Here is a 17,013-nt window from a genome sequence, read left to right on the forward strand (position 1 = left end):
GGTGGTTCACTGATACCAACAACATGGAGATGCGCAGTTCTATGCTGAGACTTTCAAAGAACTTGTTTTAGCCATGTTGGTATTCCCTACTAATATGGTATTTTAGTGTACCGTGGCATGTGCTAGTCATCCAGGATCATGAGCTCTGAGACTAAGGAACTCAAGTACCTCTGGAATTATAAAACCTGAAAATTGAAGCAGCATTTGCATCTTTTTCCTCTCTGGTTAGTCGGGTGTTCATTCAACAAACATTTGCAGAGTCCCTATATTGTCAGGAGTTTGCCAGGATTCAAAGATGTCAAAAAGCAAACATAATGTAATGTTTCTAAGTAGTTTTCTTTAAATATTTCTTTAAGTAGTTTGTATGGAAAATAGACCCTAAATGTATTATATTGCAGTGTGATTGTACGCAATAATGGACACACAACTCTAGGGTCATCTAACACAGATGGAGGCATTACTAAGAAAAAGGAGAGGCAGGCAGCCATTCCATCAGGTTAAAAGGCATGCTTGATACTCGCTTGCAAGAGGTGGTCTTGGCAAAGAGATTCAGATGGAACTAATAATAACCATCATAAGTCTAATAAGTCTAACCATATTAAGTGCTTATTTTGTACCAGGTAACAGGGTATGGTACTTTAAATGTGTTAGGTCATTTAATCTTCATAAAAATAAAGAAGGTATTATGATGTTTTCCATTTCACAGATGAGAAAAGATAAAGTCCCTAAATACAGATGGCAAATGCCTGATAGAGGATTTAAACCTGGCCAGAGTAGTTCTAAAATTGGTGAATCTGGACACCAAACTCTACAAAAGGCAGAGAAAAGCATTTAAAAAATAGTCTGCAGGCCAGGAGGCCAATTGCATTCAGAGGCTAACTAGCTAATCAGTCTGCCAGATCTGTAGCATGGGAGATTGCACATAAACTGAGAAAACCAACGGCGAGCTATGGGTCAGAGCCCAACCCAGGGCATTCATCTGGCAGAAGAGTTGCTCAGGAGAAAGGATACTTTGCTGATAACGGAAGTGGGAGTTACTGTGCTATGCTGAAAAACAGCTTGCATTTTGAAGCCAGAGGTATATGTTCTAATCCCACCGCTGCCTTTAAGAACAGTGTAAACTTGGGCCTCAGTAACTAAAAGAGGGACCATGTATTACCTTGTCTGTTTTTCACAAGGTCTGCAAAAAAATTATATAAAATACTTAATATCATCCCTGAGAAACTTAGGTTGTTTTGTTTTAAACTAAAGATAAATGTGTCCTATTTCACAGTTCTACCCACAGATGGATAAACCCCTTTCTGAGGTTGAGAAATGAAAGCCTGTGTCTATCTGAAATTCAGGATCTTTATTCAGACACTTTCGTCTTCTTTTTATCACTTATTCTCTTTGAGATAGCAAAGCACTCCTTTTTCCTCATTAAAGAGCAGCTTTACCCATAAATTTCTCATAGCTTTTCCTTACTTATTTACACTACCTGATTGTCAAATTTGACAGTGTTGACCATTCTTCAGTCAAGTTGCCATATAGAATAACTTAAAGGTTTCTGGATATTTTCTACCCAGCAGCTATTTATGACAATGACAGAAATCAGGAGGATTTCAATTTTTCTCTGTAATCCCTGAAAATAAAATGGTAATCAATTGTGAATGTGGCTTCTAAATGCTGGAGAACTACATAAAAATATAAAAGATTTAAGATGCTTGAAAACTAACAAATCTAAACACAAATGAATGATTTTCATTTTATTTACAAAACTGTCCTGTACTGTTTAGGGAAAGATAAATTATGTACTCTTTTCTTCAATAATATTTTATCAGCTTAACATAGAGGAAAATGAATTATAAAACTGTGAAATAAATAAAATTGAGGACAAAACACCATATTAAAATGTTGATTGTTGTTTTTGACATATCATATATCTTAAGGAATACGTAGAGTGTTGTGTTTGACTTTGAAATGTTCCTGTGAACTACCTTCTGGTATTGAGTGATTTGAATTTCATTTTTTTTTTTTTTTGAGACAGGGTCCCACTGTGTTACCCAGTACAGTTGTACATTTATGGCTCATTGCAACCTCAGCCTCCTCAGGCTTGGTAGTTCTCCCTTCTTAGCTCACCGAGTAGCTGGAACTACAGGCACACATCACCACAGTTGGCTAATTTTTGCATTGTTTGTAGAGACAGGGTTTTGCCAAGTTGCCCAGGCTGGTCTCGAACTCCTGAGCTCAAGCGATCTGCTTACTTTCCAAAGTGCTGGGATTATAGGTATGAGCCTCTGTGCCCAGCTTGAATTTCAATGTTATAAACAAATTTTCTGTTGCTTGTGTATCATTTTGCTATTTTATTTCTTTTGTAAAGGATAGACAATTCTGAGTTTAAACTTTTGTAAAGGATAGACAATTCTGAGTTTAAACATGACTTACAGATGTTTAACTACATTTTTTTCCCCTGATTTTTACTTTCTGAGATTATTAGCACAGAGAGCAATCAATTCTCACCTTTTAAAAAAATCTGAATAAAAGGAGAAAATAAAGTATTGAGAGATTGTCAAGTCTCTTGAATTTTTAAAAAACTGCTGCTCATTGGCTGGGCGCAGTGGCTCATGCCTGTAATCCCAGCCCTTTGGGAGGCTGAGGCAAGTGGATCATGAGGTCAGGAGATCGAGACTATCCTGGCTTACATGGAGAAACTCCTTCTCTAGTACAAATACAAAAAATTAACTGGTCATGGTATGCGCCTGTAGTCCCAGCTCAGGCAGCTGAGGCAGGAGAATCGCTTGAACCCAGGAGGGAGAGGTTGCAGTGAGCCAGGATCGTGCCACTGCACTCCAGCCTGGGTGACAGCACGAGACTCCATCTCTCAAAAAAAAAAAAAAAAGAAAAGAAAAGAAATTACTGCTCATTAAATTAGACAGCACTTTGTCTGTCTGTAATTTGTTCAAAACTACCAAGATCTATGTGTTATACTTTGTTAAATAAACTCTCTTTTTGGGAAAAACATATATGGGATCTTGAACAGCAGAAGCCATAGATGAAGATTTAAAGTCAATAGAAGTATAAATAGTAGAACATGGAGAGACAAATGAGTTCAGTACCCAAGGAAAATTAGAAGGAAGAGAGCAGCTTTCCATACAATTAAATATGGCTAGCGTTAAAAAGTTCATGGAATTAATCAACTAACTCACAAATATGTTTTGATTTCCTTTTAAGGACACGCAGTGTTTGTCCCTATCCAGAGAGGCCCTATATTTTGATAGTGAGTCTTGTTTTCTTGTATCAAGAGTTTTGTCACACTGAATACGCTTTTTTTTTTTTTTCCTGAGACAGAGTCTCTCATTCTGTTACCCAGACTGGAATGCAGTGGCACAATTGGCTCAGTGCAACCTCTGCCTCCAGAGTTCAAGTGATTCTCATGCCTCAGCTTACCGATTAGCTGGGATTACAGGCACAGACCACCACACTCAACTAATTTTGACCAGGCTGGTCTTGAAATCCTGACCTAAGTGATCTGCCCTCTTGTTTTCTTTATCTAAAAAATTAACAATATGTTACTTATAGGTGGAAAACACAAATGTATGTGTCATTTTCCCTATTAAGCTAGCCTCTTCATTTGTCTAGTTCCATTGGATATGCATTTATCTATCATTTATTAAGCATCTATTATGTATTGAGTCATTTGGTAAAGATTGGATACCCAATGATGGATTAGACATCTCTTCAGCCCTGAGGGAATTCACAGTCTAACGGAGGAGGTCGAAGAAACAAACAGGAAGATAAGTAGTGAGCCATGTGTAGGAAGCCCTGTTAAGCATGGGAAGAGTCAAGGTAGGCATCCTGAAAGCCATCCTGTTACACTTGAGTTTGGCAGAATTAACCACGCAGAGAAAGGAAGGAAGAGTTTACCAGGAAAGGGAAGCAACAGGGGACAAAGGCAAAGAAGTGGGAGCCTGTGCAGTATTGGGGGAACAGCAAAGGGTTGGGCGTGGTTAGAGGAGAAGCCATAGAGGAGGATTTAAATAAGAGAAGTATAAATAATAGAACATGGAGAGACAAGTGAATTCAGTACACAAGGAAAATTGAAAGGAAGAGAGCAGCTTTCCTTGATGCAGCTTCCTTTCCAATCACTGAGACCTCAGACTCTTCTCTTTATTCAGTCAGTGAGCATGAAAGGATCTGGATGAGACTGGGTATAGCAGCCACCAGTCTTTACTGAAATTGTGCTAGGGCATGACTCAAAACTGTGAGGGACCCTGAAGGAGCATGATTTCTGCAGCTGTGTTTACTATGAGTCATTGCACAGACTCAGACATGAAGCTAGAGATAGTATGGTAATATAGATGAGACATGAGTGACATAGACACAGTAGAGCTCCACCTTGAACCCAGAATTGGCCCCCAGAACCACACAAATCAGGCGGTACTGCAGGGTGGCTCGTGGCACTCAACTAATCCTATACTGATGACATCACACACATGATCATCTGTTTATAAGTCTGTCTCTTTAAATGGTGAGGAAAGAGAAATAAAGATGTAAAAAAAAAACAAATCCAGCCATTATAACAAAAACACCAAAAGAAAGAAATTAACTTACCCAAAGGTCTTACAGCTTGTAGTTTGTTAATCTCTACATTAAAAGGTGGATGATGAATCTGAGACCTACCGAGTTAACTGTCCAGCATCTCAGCCATATGCCTTATTCCTCTTTATATGCATCTCCACTCCCACACCACCCCCTCCTGCCTTCATCCTTTAGTGCCTGGAATAATGCCTGGCACATGGTAGTTACTCATCAAAAGTCCAGTGAGTGAAAGAACAAACACCTACCACTGACGGGCTGCTATTTATACTGTTCTGTCTTCACTGTTGGGAGCTTCATACTGTGTTCTTCAAAATGGGCACCCCCTGCAGCATGCCTCACTCTACAAGGAACACTTCTCTGTTAACAAGCCTTATGATGGGGTCACTATGTGAACCCCTAAAGCTGGCCTTTCCTGTCCGTCCTCCAGGTAAATGGCTCACTGTGGAAAACTGGAGATGTCTTTTACCCTTTCACTAGCATGCCTCTTGACAAGACACTTACAGAGGAAAATAGTCTTGACTCTTTAAAGTTGATGCTACTTTGGGGCTGTTAACAAAGTCAAAGGATTTTGCTGTTAGAATCAACTTAGCACATAGCTCGCTCAGTCGATACTGTTTCACTGGCCTGAGATTACAGCAGAGGTGCCTGAGATTACAGCGGAGGTGACTGAGATGAGGAAATGGTTGTGGAAAAGGAGTCCTGATGAACCAGAGGCCCACGTGTGCCTTCCTGGTTCATTAGTTCAGCTGATATTTATTGAGAAATTATACTGGGATGTGGGAATTTACTGAGGCCACATCCCTTCATTACTTTAATCCAGTGCACTAAGTGCTCTTATCAGAGTGAGTCCATGAAATGGTAGGGATGCAGGGGCCCTGGTACTAGGGGTTGCAGACCTGATGATGGCTGTCTTTGCAATGTTCCCTCTGGAGAAAAGGTTTGTGCAGTAGGCGCATCCCACTTCAGACTCCTGCACATCTGTAGAGAACTTTGTATTCTCGCTGCAAGAAGAGTTCCTCTTCCTTTCATTTTTCTTCTCCTCGTCTTCCTTCTTTATGCCAAACCTAAGCAAATCTGCTTCATCCAGAGGCAGCTGGTGCTACTATGTGGGAGTGTTAAATGTTTAACATCTTGTCACTTGCATAACTGATGGAGTCATCCTTTTTGTTTGAGTTTCATGTTTAGGGGTTGAAAAGCTAGATTGATGAGCATTACCAGAGAGAAATATTTTTTGGAAAGTAAGTGAAGCTGATGACACATTACTTTACAGTTTAGTGAAATTCAGCAAATCTAATTCTATTATCCTGTCAAAGTTTCACAAAAAGGAGACCTGAAAGCATATTTTAGATGAATCTTTAAAGATTTCAAGAAGCCACAACCACATCTGCAAAGCTCAGATGCATCTGATGCTGACAGACCTTTGTTTTCCTATAGACTAAGCATAGTAAATAATCTTCGAGCAACTAATTAAGTAAAGTTATCTTTGGTGATACAGTGCCTGCCTCTCTCTCCCTTGAAAAGGTTGTCAGGCAGTAAACGATGACTTCGTTTTTCCATTCAAAGTCTATTCAAAGTTTACATAACCAAATTTACCCAGCCACACCAGAATAGAAGCTTCCTTTATGAATCATATAACAGAATCTTGTAATGCAGATTTTATAGAGCATTTAAATCCAGATCATTTATTCTCTTGTTTATTTTCACAATCAAGTATAAGATACGGTCTAATAAATACATTCTGACCAAAATGCTAGGAGCAATTGTTTTAAAGCATTTTCACACAATTGGATGTATTTGTTGGAGACTCACAAGCTGACAAACTGAAAGGGCTTTGTGATGCTTTTGGCAATTTGTGTAATTATATATACACTTGTACAGAAGTTCCTTATCAAGAGGAAGAGTTTAAGTAAAAGGGGAGCATTGACAAAAACGTTCATTTTAAGAAATTGCTATTTTTTTCTCTGTATCTAACAATTATTCACTTAAGAAGAAAATTGGATAGAATTTATTAAGAACTTACTATGTGCTAGTATACATATTATTAATATAATATTCCCAATTACTTGCAAGGTAGATATTATCTCCATTTTGAAGATGGGAAAACTGGTCAAAACAAGAAACATCTCATGAGATAGTAAGCAGGGAAGCTGGGTTGACTCCAGTCTATCTAAACCCAAAGCCGTATGTGCTCTTTTCAGGACAGCATAAGAAATTCTGTTTGGAATTGATCATAAAAACAAGATCAAGATTGTGATAAAAATGTGAAGGGATATTATGGGTTGTATTGTATCCTCCAAAAAGATATGTTGAAGTCTCAGACCCCAGTGACTCAAAATGTGACCCTATTTGGAAACAGGATTGTTACAGATGTGAGAAGTTAATAGGAGTTTATACTGGAGCAGAGCTCTTAATTCAAGATGACTTTGTCCTTATAAGAAGAGGACAGAAGGCCAGGCGCGGTGGCTCACTTCTGTGATCCCAGCACTTTGGGAGGCTGAGGCAAGCAGATAACGAGGTCAGGAGTTCGAGACCAGCTGGCCACATGGCGAAACCCTGCCTCTACTCAAAATACAAAAATTAGCCGGACATGGGGGCAGGCACCTGTAATCTCAGCTACTAGGGAGGCTGAGGCAGGGGAATTGCTTGAACCCAGGGAGCAGAGGTTGCAGTGAGCTGAGACCATGCCACTGTACTCCTGGGCAACAGAGCAATATTTCATCTCAAAAATTAAAGAAGAAGAAGAAGACAGAGACATGCAGGAGAATGCCATGTGAAGATGATACAAGCAGGGACTGAAGTGCTGCACCTCGAAGCCAAGGAATATGAGGATTCCTTACCAGAAGCTAGGACACAGGCACAGAATTGAACCCTCAGAATATTCCTTCAGAAGAAACCAACCTTGCCAACACCTGACTCCGGACTTTTAACCTTCAAAACAGTGAAAGAATACACCTCTGTTGTCTGAAACCTCCAAGTGTTTGAACTTTCTTATGGTAGCCTACGAAACAAATACAGGGGATGGGAGAGCTTTGCAGAGCTTAGGAAGAAAACAATCTCCAGACTGGATGTTAGGTCAGTGCCCTTCATGAGGGTCATAGTCGTGTTATTTTTCCTTCATCATTTGGGACTATGCAGAAAACCCACACCTAACGCAGTATGAGACTTAAAAGACGTTTTTGGTGCTTTCTCGGACAATAAATATATTGTTAACCAAAGTTAAGGTGAAATTCTAACATTTTATTGTGCCCATACATATCAAAATGATACAAGGAAAGGGTGTGCTGTTTAACTGAAGTTTCTCTGATGGTTGCTGTTGGCAACCAGTTCTACAAGAGGCACGAGTCTAATTAGGGCAGAAGTCAGGAAGAGACTGCAAGTAATTGAGGTCAGACATAACTCAGGTTGGGCAGGTGGCTGACATCCGATGTAGTCAAACTAAGGGGATCATGGTTTGAGGTGGGCAGACACAACAGGTGAGGGATGGAGACTGAACACTGATGCAAATAACTAAAAGCTGAATCTGGCAATGACATTCAAATAGGTCAAAAAATAAGTGTGATAAAAACTAAGGGAAGTCTGAGGTGTTTCTCTTCAGAAGCCTAGTCTTCTTAAATTGGCTATTTCTTCAGACTGGAGATCATTAGTTGTTAAAAGGACTATACTTACACATGCCAACCTAACGGCCCATAGAGTCAGTTTACCTCCCAGCTGCCTTCAAGGTTCTGATGTCTGACTCAGTTGAGAAGAAGGGACTTGCTTTTGCAGAAAATGTAAATGGAGAGAGTAGTACTGATGTTTTAGGAGCCTCACTAGAGGGGAAGGAAAGGACAGTCCAGTTACTGGTGAGGCCATCCTCTGCGGATCTTTGAACTAGAACTAGTTTGGGAATTTGGTCTGAAGTGCAAATCATCCATGTTTTTAACTGATAAAAACTTTGGCATTCCAATTTTTTAAAAAATTTGGTCATTTCTTTCTGTTCTGAATTTTTCCATTAGCCAGGAAAAAAAAAAGTTAACTAATGTTGAAGACTACTCACTGAATGTTACTATCCATTTGTTTATTCATTCACCCGCTCAATCACCATTTACTTGGATGGGGAAGGGATTCTTAAATAAAGGAAAAATAAATGGTTTCTGACATAAGATAAGAATAGTTGAGTCAGGAAGGCATTATCAAATCTGTACAATACAAGGCATGAAGTGTCATAGAAAAGAGATCAAGTTCTTTTACTGTGGGGCTTAGTATGTGAGAAAAACTGTGAGAAAGAAGTTCATGGTGGATAAGGCCTGCCTATGTGAGGTAGGGAGCAAATGAGGCTGAAGCTGGAGAAATGGGCCCAGGCCTGCCACATGGGATGTGGGCCATGGAACCTCACTACTGTGGGCCATGGGACTTTGGCAGTAAGTCACATTGTCAGCCGTGTTTAAAAAGAAGGACATTTCCACAGCTTGGTTGAGGATGGCCTAGAGAGAGAAAAAGAATGCCCAGTGGCAGAGGAAATCCGGTTTGGTATTGTCAGAATCAGCCTTTAGTTAGTCTTGCTGTATTTAAAAGAGGAATGACAAGTCATGGCAAGTATTACATGTTACAAATGATAATAATATGGCGTCTACTTCATATATATAGACAGCATTGTATTCCCCTTCACTAATTCCAGCATTATTTCTACAGTAGTAATGATGAATGTTCCCTCACACAGCCACATGTTTCCCCACCCTTATTATAACAAGTTAAGGCAGCTTACTTCTGGGATTTTTCAATGTTAGAATATTCTACATAGATGAAATGCTGTTATTGCCAGTTCACAAAAATGCTCTCAACAATTGTTAACCACACGATAGACAATATTTTTTCCGGCAGCCTCTCTACAGAAGTCTAAAAGAAATATTTACAATGCGTTCTCCCGTAGGCATCATTATGAGAAAACACTGATAGCAATTCAAAAAAATGAAAACGGAAACATTATTGTCCCCAGCTCTGTTGATGGGGGTTACTTAATTTAGCTTTTCCCCCACCCCTATTTTGGTAGATGTTGTTCCTTATTATGTATTACACAAATCATTCTCAACACCTCTGGGCAATTTATGTATGCAATATATCTTGTAGGGGTAATTCTTTAAAAAAAAAAAAAAGGTTAATAACATTAATCCCATTTTACAGATGGGAATAAAAGACAAGTGGTTTATCATATTTTCTCAGGTCAGATAGTAAATCAATGCCTCATTAACGTTCATTAGAATTTTCACTCAATCCAATTTCAAACTAAGCTGCTTCTTCCCTAAGGCACTTAATTAGTATCAACAGTTTTCTGGCATGAGCTCCTCATTGATTCATACATCAAATGCTCAAGCACTTATATGAGCTAGGTACTGTGCTAGTGGTACCAGGCTGCATTGGAAATAGTAAGTGGGTCAACTGAGTCGGCCTGTAGAAAGCGATTAGCATCAGAGCAGGGCCAGAGGCCAACCTTTATTAATAATAGTAATAGTGGTATTTATGGAGACCTCCATATGTGTGGGCTGTGTGCCAAACATTATATATAATCTGCTATGTCCGACTCACAATGGCAACCTCAATTAGGTTCCATTTCATCGATGAGGAAACTGAGGCTTAGAAAGTGTCTTATGCGAGGAATACAACTGGTAAAGAGAAAGAGGATTTGAAACTAAGACAGCCAGAGGTCATGGTCTCAATCACAAAGCCAATGGCTCACAAAATTGAAAATGCACCAGAAATACATGGAAGATTTTTTAAGACACAAATTGCTGGACCCACTACCAGAGTTTCTGATTCAGCAGATGTGATGTAGAGTGAAAAATGTGCATTTCTAATCAGTTCCCAGGGTAGGGTGATGTCCCAGGCATCACACTTTGAGAACCACTGCTTTAGTTATTTCTTAATGTAACAATCTTTGACTGTGGTCAGCATACAGCGGGAAGTCATTCAAAGTTTTTGAGCAAGTAATGACCTGGCTAGAATAACACTTTTAGAAGATTAATATGGCAGTTGTGTGCAGGGTACTAGAGGACAGATGGTGGATCAGGAGGTTCCCAGTTAAGTCAAGAAGAAGCAGAGAGATGGTAATAGATGTTGAGATATATTGGCCCAGTGGAGTAGATGGAGAGGGTTTGCTGATCGATGGAGGAAAAGAGTTGTCAGATGTGACAGTCTGCTTTTCAGTCTGGATGGCTAGAAGAATGATTAGGTCATTAATAGAAATTGAAAGGAGTTCTACCTTTATATTTATTTTCATCTACTGTTTCCGCATAGCCTCTTACAGCACACTCCTTTCATTGTTTTTATTTATAAGATTTCCACAGCATTTTCGTTCTTCTTTATCTAAAGGGACCAATGCATCTAAAGGGTAGCTATAGACTCTTGTTTGCTCCTGAGATGCTGTTCTCACCTCAAGGACCTCTGATTCTCCCACCCCAATATGCCTTCTTTTTAGGGTGGCTCTATAGCTCCCACTACTTACAGATATTAGTAGATTCTACTGATGATGACGAAGTTTTTGATTCCTGTGTTTTACCTGTTGCCTATCTGAGCAGCACAATGTCAGTGCAGAGGCTTCATAATCCATCATTAATGGCGTTTACAAAATAATATCTGCTTTTTAAGCTCAAAATTATTATATTAGTGTTTTGAACCCACATTTTGCTTTTCTATAATTTATTTTCATTTTTAAAACAACATTTACAAATATGGATTATTTAAGGAGCATTTAGACTTTAATTTCAAACACATTATCTTACTTTAAAAGTATAATTTTTGTATCGATTCTTTAAACTAAAATCATAGAAAGGCTAGAATAATAGAGATAAAAATATCTAAGAATCTTTTTATAAAGTAAATAGTCTTAGAAAATAATCCCACAGAATATAACTTTAAAAGAAAATTAAATTTTATACATGAAATTTTTCTTTTTTTTTTTTTCATTTTTTTTATTGCATTTTAGGTTTTGGGGTACATGTGATGAACATGCAAGATTGTTGCATAGGTAAAAACCTTACAAGAAAATCTAGGCAAAACCATTCAGGACATAGGTGTAGGCAAGGACTTCATGACCAAAACGCCAAAAGCAATGGCAACAAAAGCCAAAATAGAAAAATGGGACCTAATCAAACTCCACAGCTTCTGCATGGCAAAAGAAACAGTCAGTAGAGTGAATCGGCAACCAACAGAATGGGAAAAAACTTTTGCAGTCTACCCATCTGACAAGGGGCTGATATCCAGAATTTACAAAGAACTAAAGCAGATCTACAAGAAATTTTTCTAATGTGAGGACAAGTATCTATAATGAAGATATGTTATAGTTAAGATAAACCAAAACTTTAAGTTTATAATGTTTACCATTCTGTTGTGATATATTCACTACGCCTAGAATACAATTTATTTATTTGGCATTGCAATTTTCTCTGTGTGATCTTGCCCAAGCTCATATATATATTTAATTTTTTTATGTCCACAGGGTTTTGGGGAACAGATGATATTTGGTTCCATGAGTAAGTTCTTCCGTGGTGATTTGTGAGGTTTGGGAGCACCCATCACCCAAGCAGGACACGCTGAACCCAATTTGTTGTCTTTTATCCCTCTCGCGCTTCCTACCCCTTCCCCGAGTCCAAACAGTCCATTGTGTCTTTTCTCATGCATTAGCATCCTCATATGCCTTGATTATAAACTATCATTCCATTTTTCAAAAGTTGACTGAACTAGCATCTTTAGTGTGAGATTTTAAGATACGGCATTTAAATACACATACAGAATTGAAGTGACCTCGCCTCTGACATTTCTGAAGAATCTGAGGCTACCTAGGATGATTTCCCCTGCCTTTCTTCCTCAGCCCCTCCAGGATCTCTATGACTGCATGGATTCTCCTCTCTTTACCTGGGATGGAGAAATCAAGCTTCTCATTTCTGAGGCTCATCCAACCATCTGTTTCCCTGTTGCCTCCTCTGCCTCTGGCTCTTTTTCTCTCAGTCCATACTTGTCTCCTTTGAACTTTTCCTTCCTCCCTTTCCAAAATTTTTGGCAAAACATCAATATTTCTGTCTCACGGCTTCAAGAAAATGAGAAAAATCAGTCCTTCTTTAAATGGCAACTGTATGGTATACCTCTATTTTTAAGACACTGAGAACAAAAGAGAGGGAAGACGGAAGGGAGGCCTGGGACATACTATCCGGTATTTGGGACTTGGTCTATGAGGCAGTGATAAAGAAAGCAGTCCCCTCTGATTTGCAACATGTCTAAGCAGCTGGGGTGGGTGTAACAGGTCTAAAAAGCCCCTTATGAAACTTAAACCTGTAAGTTACATTTGGAGCTGGCTCATCTTGGGGAGGATTGCTTGGAGCTTTAACTTGCACAGCTGTGAATACTGGTGATGGGAGCAGAGGTGAAGGGAAGATTGAATAGTCCTCAGGGTCCCTGTGGCAGTGTGTGAGTCCTGCTTGCTGTATTTTGTGGAAGCGCAGATCCACCTTCTCTGCTCTGGGTGCCCTCACTGGACAGAGTGTTCTTATAGCTGTTTCTCCTTTGGGCAACAGCTTCAACTTCAGAATATTTTTTTAGATAATAATGTCCTCTCTCCATCACCGTAGAAGTTTGCAGAGCTGAAATTAGGATATATTTGGAGGTTGTGTATTGTAGTGATAAGGAGCATGTGCTCCCAGTAGGACTGGCTGGGTTCACATTGTGGCACTGCCATTTTCTCTGTGTGATCTTGCCCAAGCTCATTAACTTCTTTCGAGTTGCTATTTGCTTCCTAATCTATAAAACGGGCATAATAATGATACTTACTTCATGGTCATTGTGAGGATTAAATGAAACAATCTATGTAAGTCACTTAAAACAATGCCTGGCACATAGTTACTGTTCAATAAATGTTAACTGTTTTATGAAATATGTATTCTAGTACAATAAATCCTTACCTTATCTCTCTCACACACACATACATGTAAATGCATTATGTATGTGTGTATGTGCATATATATATACTTATATATATAGATATATGCAGTCAAAATTAAATTCTACTATTTTCATAAAGCCTTTTTCATTTCCTTTCTGCCTTCCTTTATTTGGCAAATGATTGGTAAAGACACACTATATTCCTAGCACGGAGATCACAGTGATCAGCAAAATGGCCCCAGTCCCTATTCTCACAGAGTTGGTAACAAGCCATTTCAGCAAAGCGTGATAAATTTATGATAAGAGGGGCACAAGGTCTAATAAATGAATACATGAATGAATAAATGGGTGAGTGAATGTTTCTTGCTATTTCTACTGAAATGTTAAGTGTTTTGATCCCTAAGTCAGAATTTCTTTAAAGCCTGTGCTGGTCTATTCATAATGCCATTTCTGCTATGAATCATAATTACTCAAAAGCCCAGAGTGATTCTGGGGCTGCATCCAACTGTTGTTAATCTTCCAAACAGGTAACTGAGATTCAGGTAGAGTAAAAACATTCAGATGAGGGAGATAGATCAACATCCCTCCAATGATAGATGACAGGCAGTAATTACTATCTGCCTTATCACTTTTCCAATGCTCTCATGCTGGTTCGCTGGCCAGGGATTGTTCTTTTTTAAAAAGTCTGGTTCAGGCTCTGTTGGAAACTTAATATAGCAGGTGAAGCATTCAGGCCCTTGATGAATCGGGTCCAGACACAAATAGAAGGCTATGGACTCAAGGGCTTCAAAGAGAGATATTTAGGATAGATCTGCTCTTGGAGCTGCTGCTTGTACTTACTAAGAGCCAGGAACCAAAGGAGGCAGCTGCCGCAAATGCGCATAAATAAGGCAGTGAGTTCCTAGTGTTCCTATGGGAACCTGCAGCAGCTCAGATTACCCGTTCCCTAGACAAGATTTCCTTTCAGCTTGGTGTCTCATATTAAAAGATAGACCAAGGGGTACACTTCCAGAATGGTGCTTGGGGAATATTTGTAGTAGGAGTTGCATGACTAATTCTCCCCACATAGTATAGAAGACCCACTCCTGAGGGTACTATACATTTAAAAAGCAGCATGAAAAAGAGGGAATCTGCCTTTTTCCTGCATATTCCCAAAATGTAAGTACCTGCTTTTCTGGTCCCTAAAGAGAGAGAGAGAGAGACAGTGTGTGTGTGTGTGTGTGTGTGTGTGTGTGAGAGAGAGAGAGAGAGAGAGAGAGAGAGAGAATGAGAGAGAGAGAGAAAAATACCCCAGGAAGCAATTCCAGAATATGTTTCATTTTCTAATTAGAATATTGATCATTTGATTCAAATATGGATTCAAATTGGTATATTTCTTAGGTTGAAAATCTGTGGTCTCTTTACCTTAGCCCCTGGCTTTAGTGGAAACTTTATCTGTAGAGGGAATTCAAGATTAGACTATGAACACGTAAAATCCAGCACTGCATGATCTAAAGCTTCAGTAGGTTCAGGATCAGAAGCCTACACTTCCAACTCCCAAGTCCAACTGCCCACTGGAAATTGAAGAATCCAGATCACTAATAAGAAGGGAAGCCCCATGTATTCACTACAACAGATCACAAGGTTTCTGTAATACAGCCACACTGTGGAGCAGAAAAACAATAGCCTCAGTATGGGTCCTGTCTGAATCTTCTCTTCCCTCTTACCAGCCAGGTGACCTGAGGCAAACTGCCTGACCAATTTGCACTTCGGTTTCTTCAAGGAAAAAAATATTTATATCATAATACCAATACCACATGGTTGCTGGGAAGATTAAATAAGGAATTGTATGTGAAATAAATTTTCTAACATCTATGATTTCAAAAAACACATCTATAGACATTATCCCACTTGACACTTCCATATGGATTTGTAAAGACATGTATCATCAAATTTTGAGCATGATATTTGTGTTTTTCTATACACATATCTGGGAGAACAAGGCAGATTATCAGGCCACAATTCCAAAGGCATGAGTGAATGTGGAGTTGTTGCTTTTACCAAAAATTGTTTTTGCAAAGCATTGACATTTGTCAAGAGCCTAACTGTGGCCAGCCACAAACACAGTCCAGCAGTTTTTGTGTCCACAAAGACTCTGGTGAATGTGAAAACTCTTCAAAATACTTAATAACTGTGTGGCAATTACCATGAGAAGTATTTAGAGGCATTCTGAGGAGTCGGTTGGGAATTTTAACAGCCTGATCTCTGCCCCATTCAGATGGTTATGGAAACAGGCAAAGGGAATAGCTCTGTGGGCCTGCCAGAAATAGAGGGGGTTTGGTCTATTAGGTAGCAAAGGGCAAGTCTTCTGCACCTGACACTGTGTGGACTCCAGGGCTGCTGTGGAGTTCCGCTGGCTGTGGCCAGAGCTGAGGTATGTAGGGCCAACTGGTGACTCACTGTGGAATCTCCACACAACTTCTCCCAATTAAATAATTGCACAGGAAAATGCATTTGGAAAAGGTCACATAAATCTCTTCTGGAATGATGCTCATAAAATATTTGTCATTTTTCTTGGTTCTAAGAACAATTAGCATATTTTAATCTAATGTATTTATTCATTTAGCAAATATCCAAAGCTTTTACCTCTAGGCTCTGGAGATAACAGCAGCAAATCAAACACAAAAAATAATCTCTTCCCTCATGGAGCTTTTATTCTAATGTGAGAGGAGAGTGACAGGCAATTTTTTAAAAAGGAAATTATATAGTATTAAAGTAGGTATGGAGGATAGGGAGTGAAGAAAGAGATGTAGTTCGCAATTTCAAATAGAATGGTGAAGGAAAGCCTCACGCAGAAGACAGCATTGGAGCAAAGATGTGAATTAAGTGAACAAGAGAACCGCCAGTCTTTGGGGATCAGCCTTGCCAGGTCTAGGAAGGGCAAGTGCAAATTCCAAGGTGGGATTATGTCTGTAGATTCAGAGAATACAGCCCAGAGGCCAGATGAACGAAAATGATGATGGTGACCTATAGTAGGAAATGTAGTAGGGAAGTAAGGGGGCCACTTCATGAAGGGGAAGAGGCCACTGGCAGGACTTGGAGATTTACTGTGATTGAGATGTGTGCCTGCAGGGGTTTGCGCAGAGAGGTAACTTCATTAGGCTGATTCTGACAGGATTGCTGTGGCTGAGGTACTTTGAGACTGGAAGGAGATGTAGCCAATTAATTTGCTCTTTTATACCTACATTCTATACATTCAATTATATAGCAAGTATTCTACTTTTTTATTTTTTTATTTTTTATTTTAATTTTTTTATTATTTTTTGAGACGGAGTTTCGCTCTTGTTACCCAGGCTGGAGTGCAATGGTGCGATCTCGGCTCACCGCAACCTCCGCCTCCTGGGTTCAGGCAATTCTCCTGCCTCAGCCTCCTGATAAGTATTCTACTTAGCATAGGCTATGAGCTGGATACTGGGGACACAGACAAAGAATCAAAGATGCTATTCTTCGGTGTGTTAAAGGACATACTAAACAGGGCACCTAACCAAG

The 17,013-nt window shown here is 39.4% G+C and overlaps 1 protein-coding gene across 13 annotated transcripts in view; it reads left to right on the top strand.

Moving 5' to 3' along the window:
• Nucleotides 1-17,013, top strand: part of TNNI3K (TNNI3 interacting kinase) — a 323,082-nt gene that overhangs the window by 286,780 nt on the left and 19,289 nt on the right. For 2 of the 13 annotated variants that reach the window (XR_005580798.2, XM_074381019.1), the window contains one exon: nt 1-17,013. This exon is cut by the window's right edge and continues 13,061 nt beyond it. The exons of 9 other annotated variants lie outside the window; for them this stretch is intronic. Coding sequence is in view for 2 of the 4 variants with exons in the window: in XM_074381019.1 (XP_074237120.1) it covers nt 1-13 (13 nt within the window). In the remaining 2 variants the exon portion in view is untranslated. 2 more of the 13 variants (XR_012512450.1, XM_074381017.1) reach the window with 1 other exon arrangement.

Source organism: Saimiri boliviensis, chromosome 11 (assembly GCF_048565385.1).
Source record: "Saimiri boliviensis isolate mSaiBol1 chromosome 11, mSaiBol1.pri, whole genome shotgun sequence".
Taxonomy (NCBI): Eukaryota; Metazoa; Chordata; class Mammalia; order Primates; family Cebidae; genus Saimiri; species Saimiri boliviensis.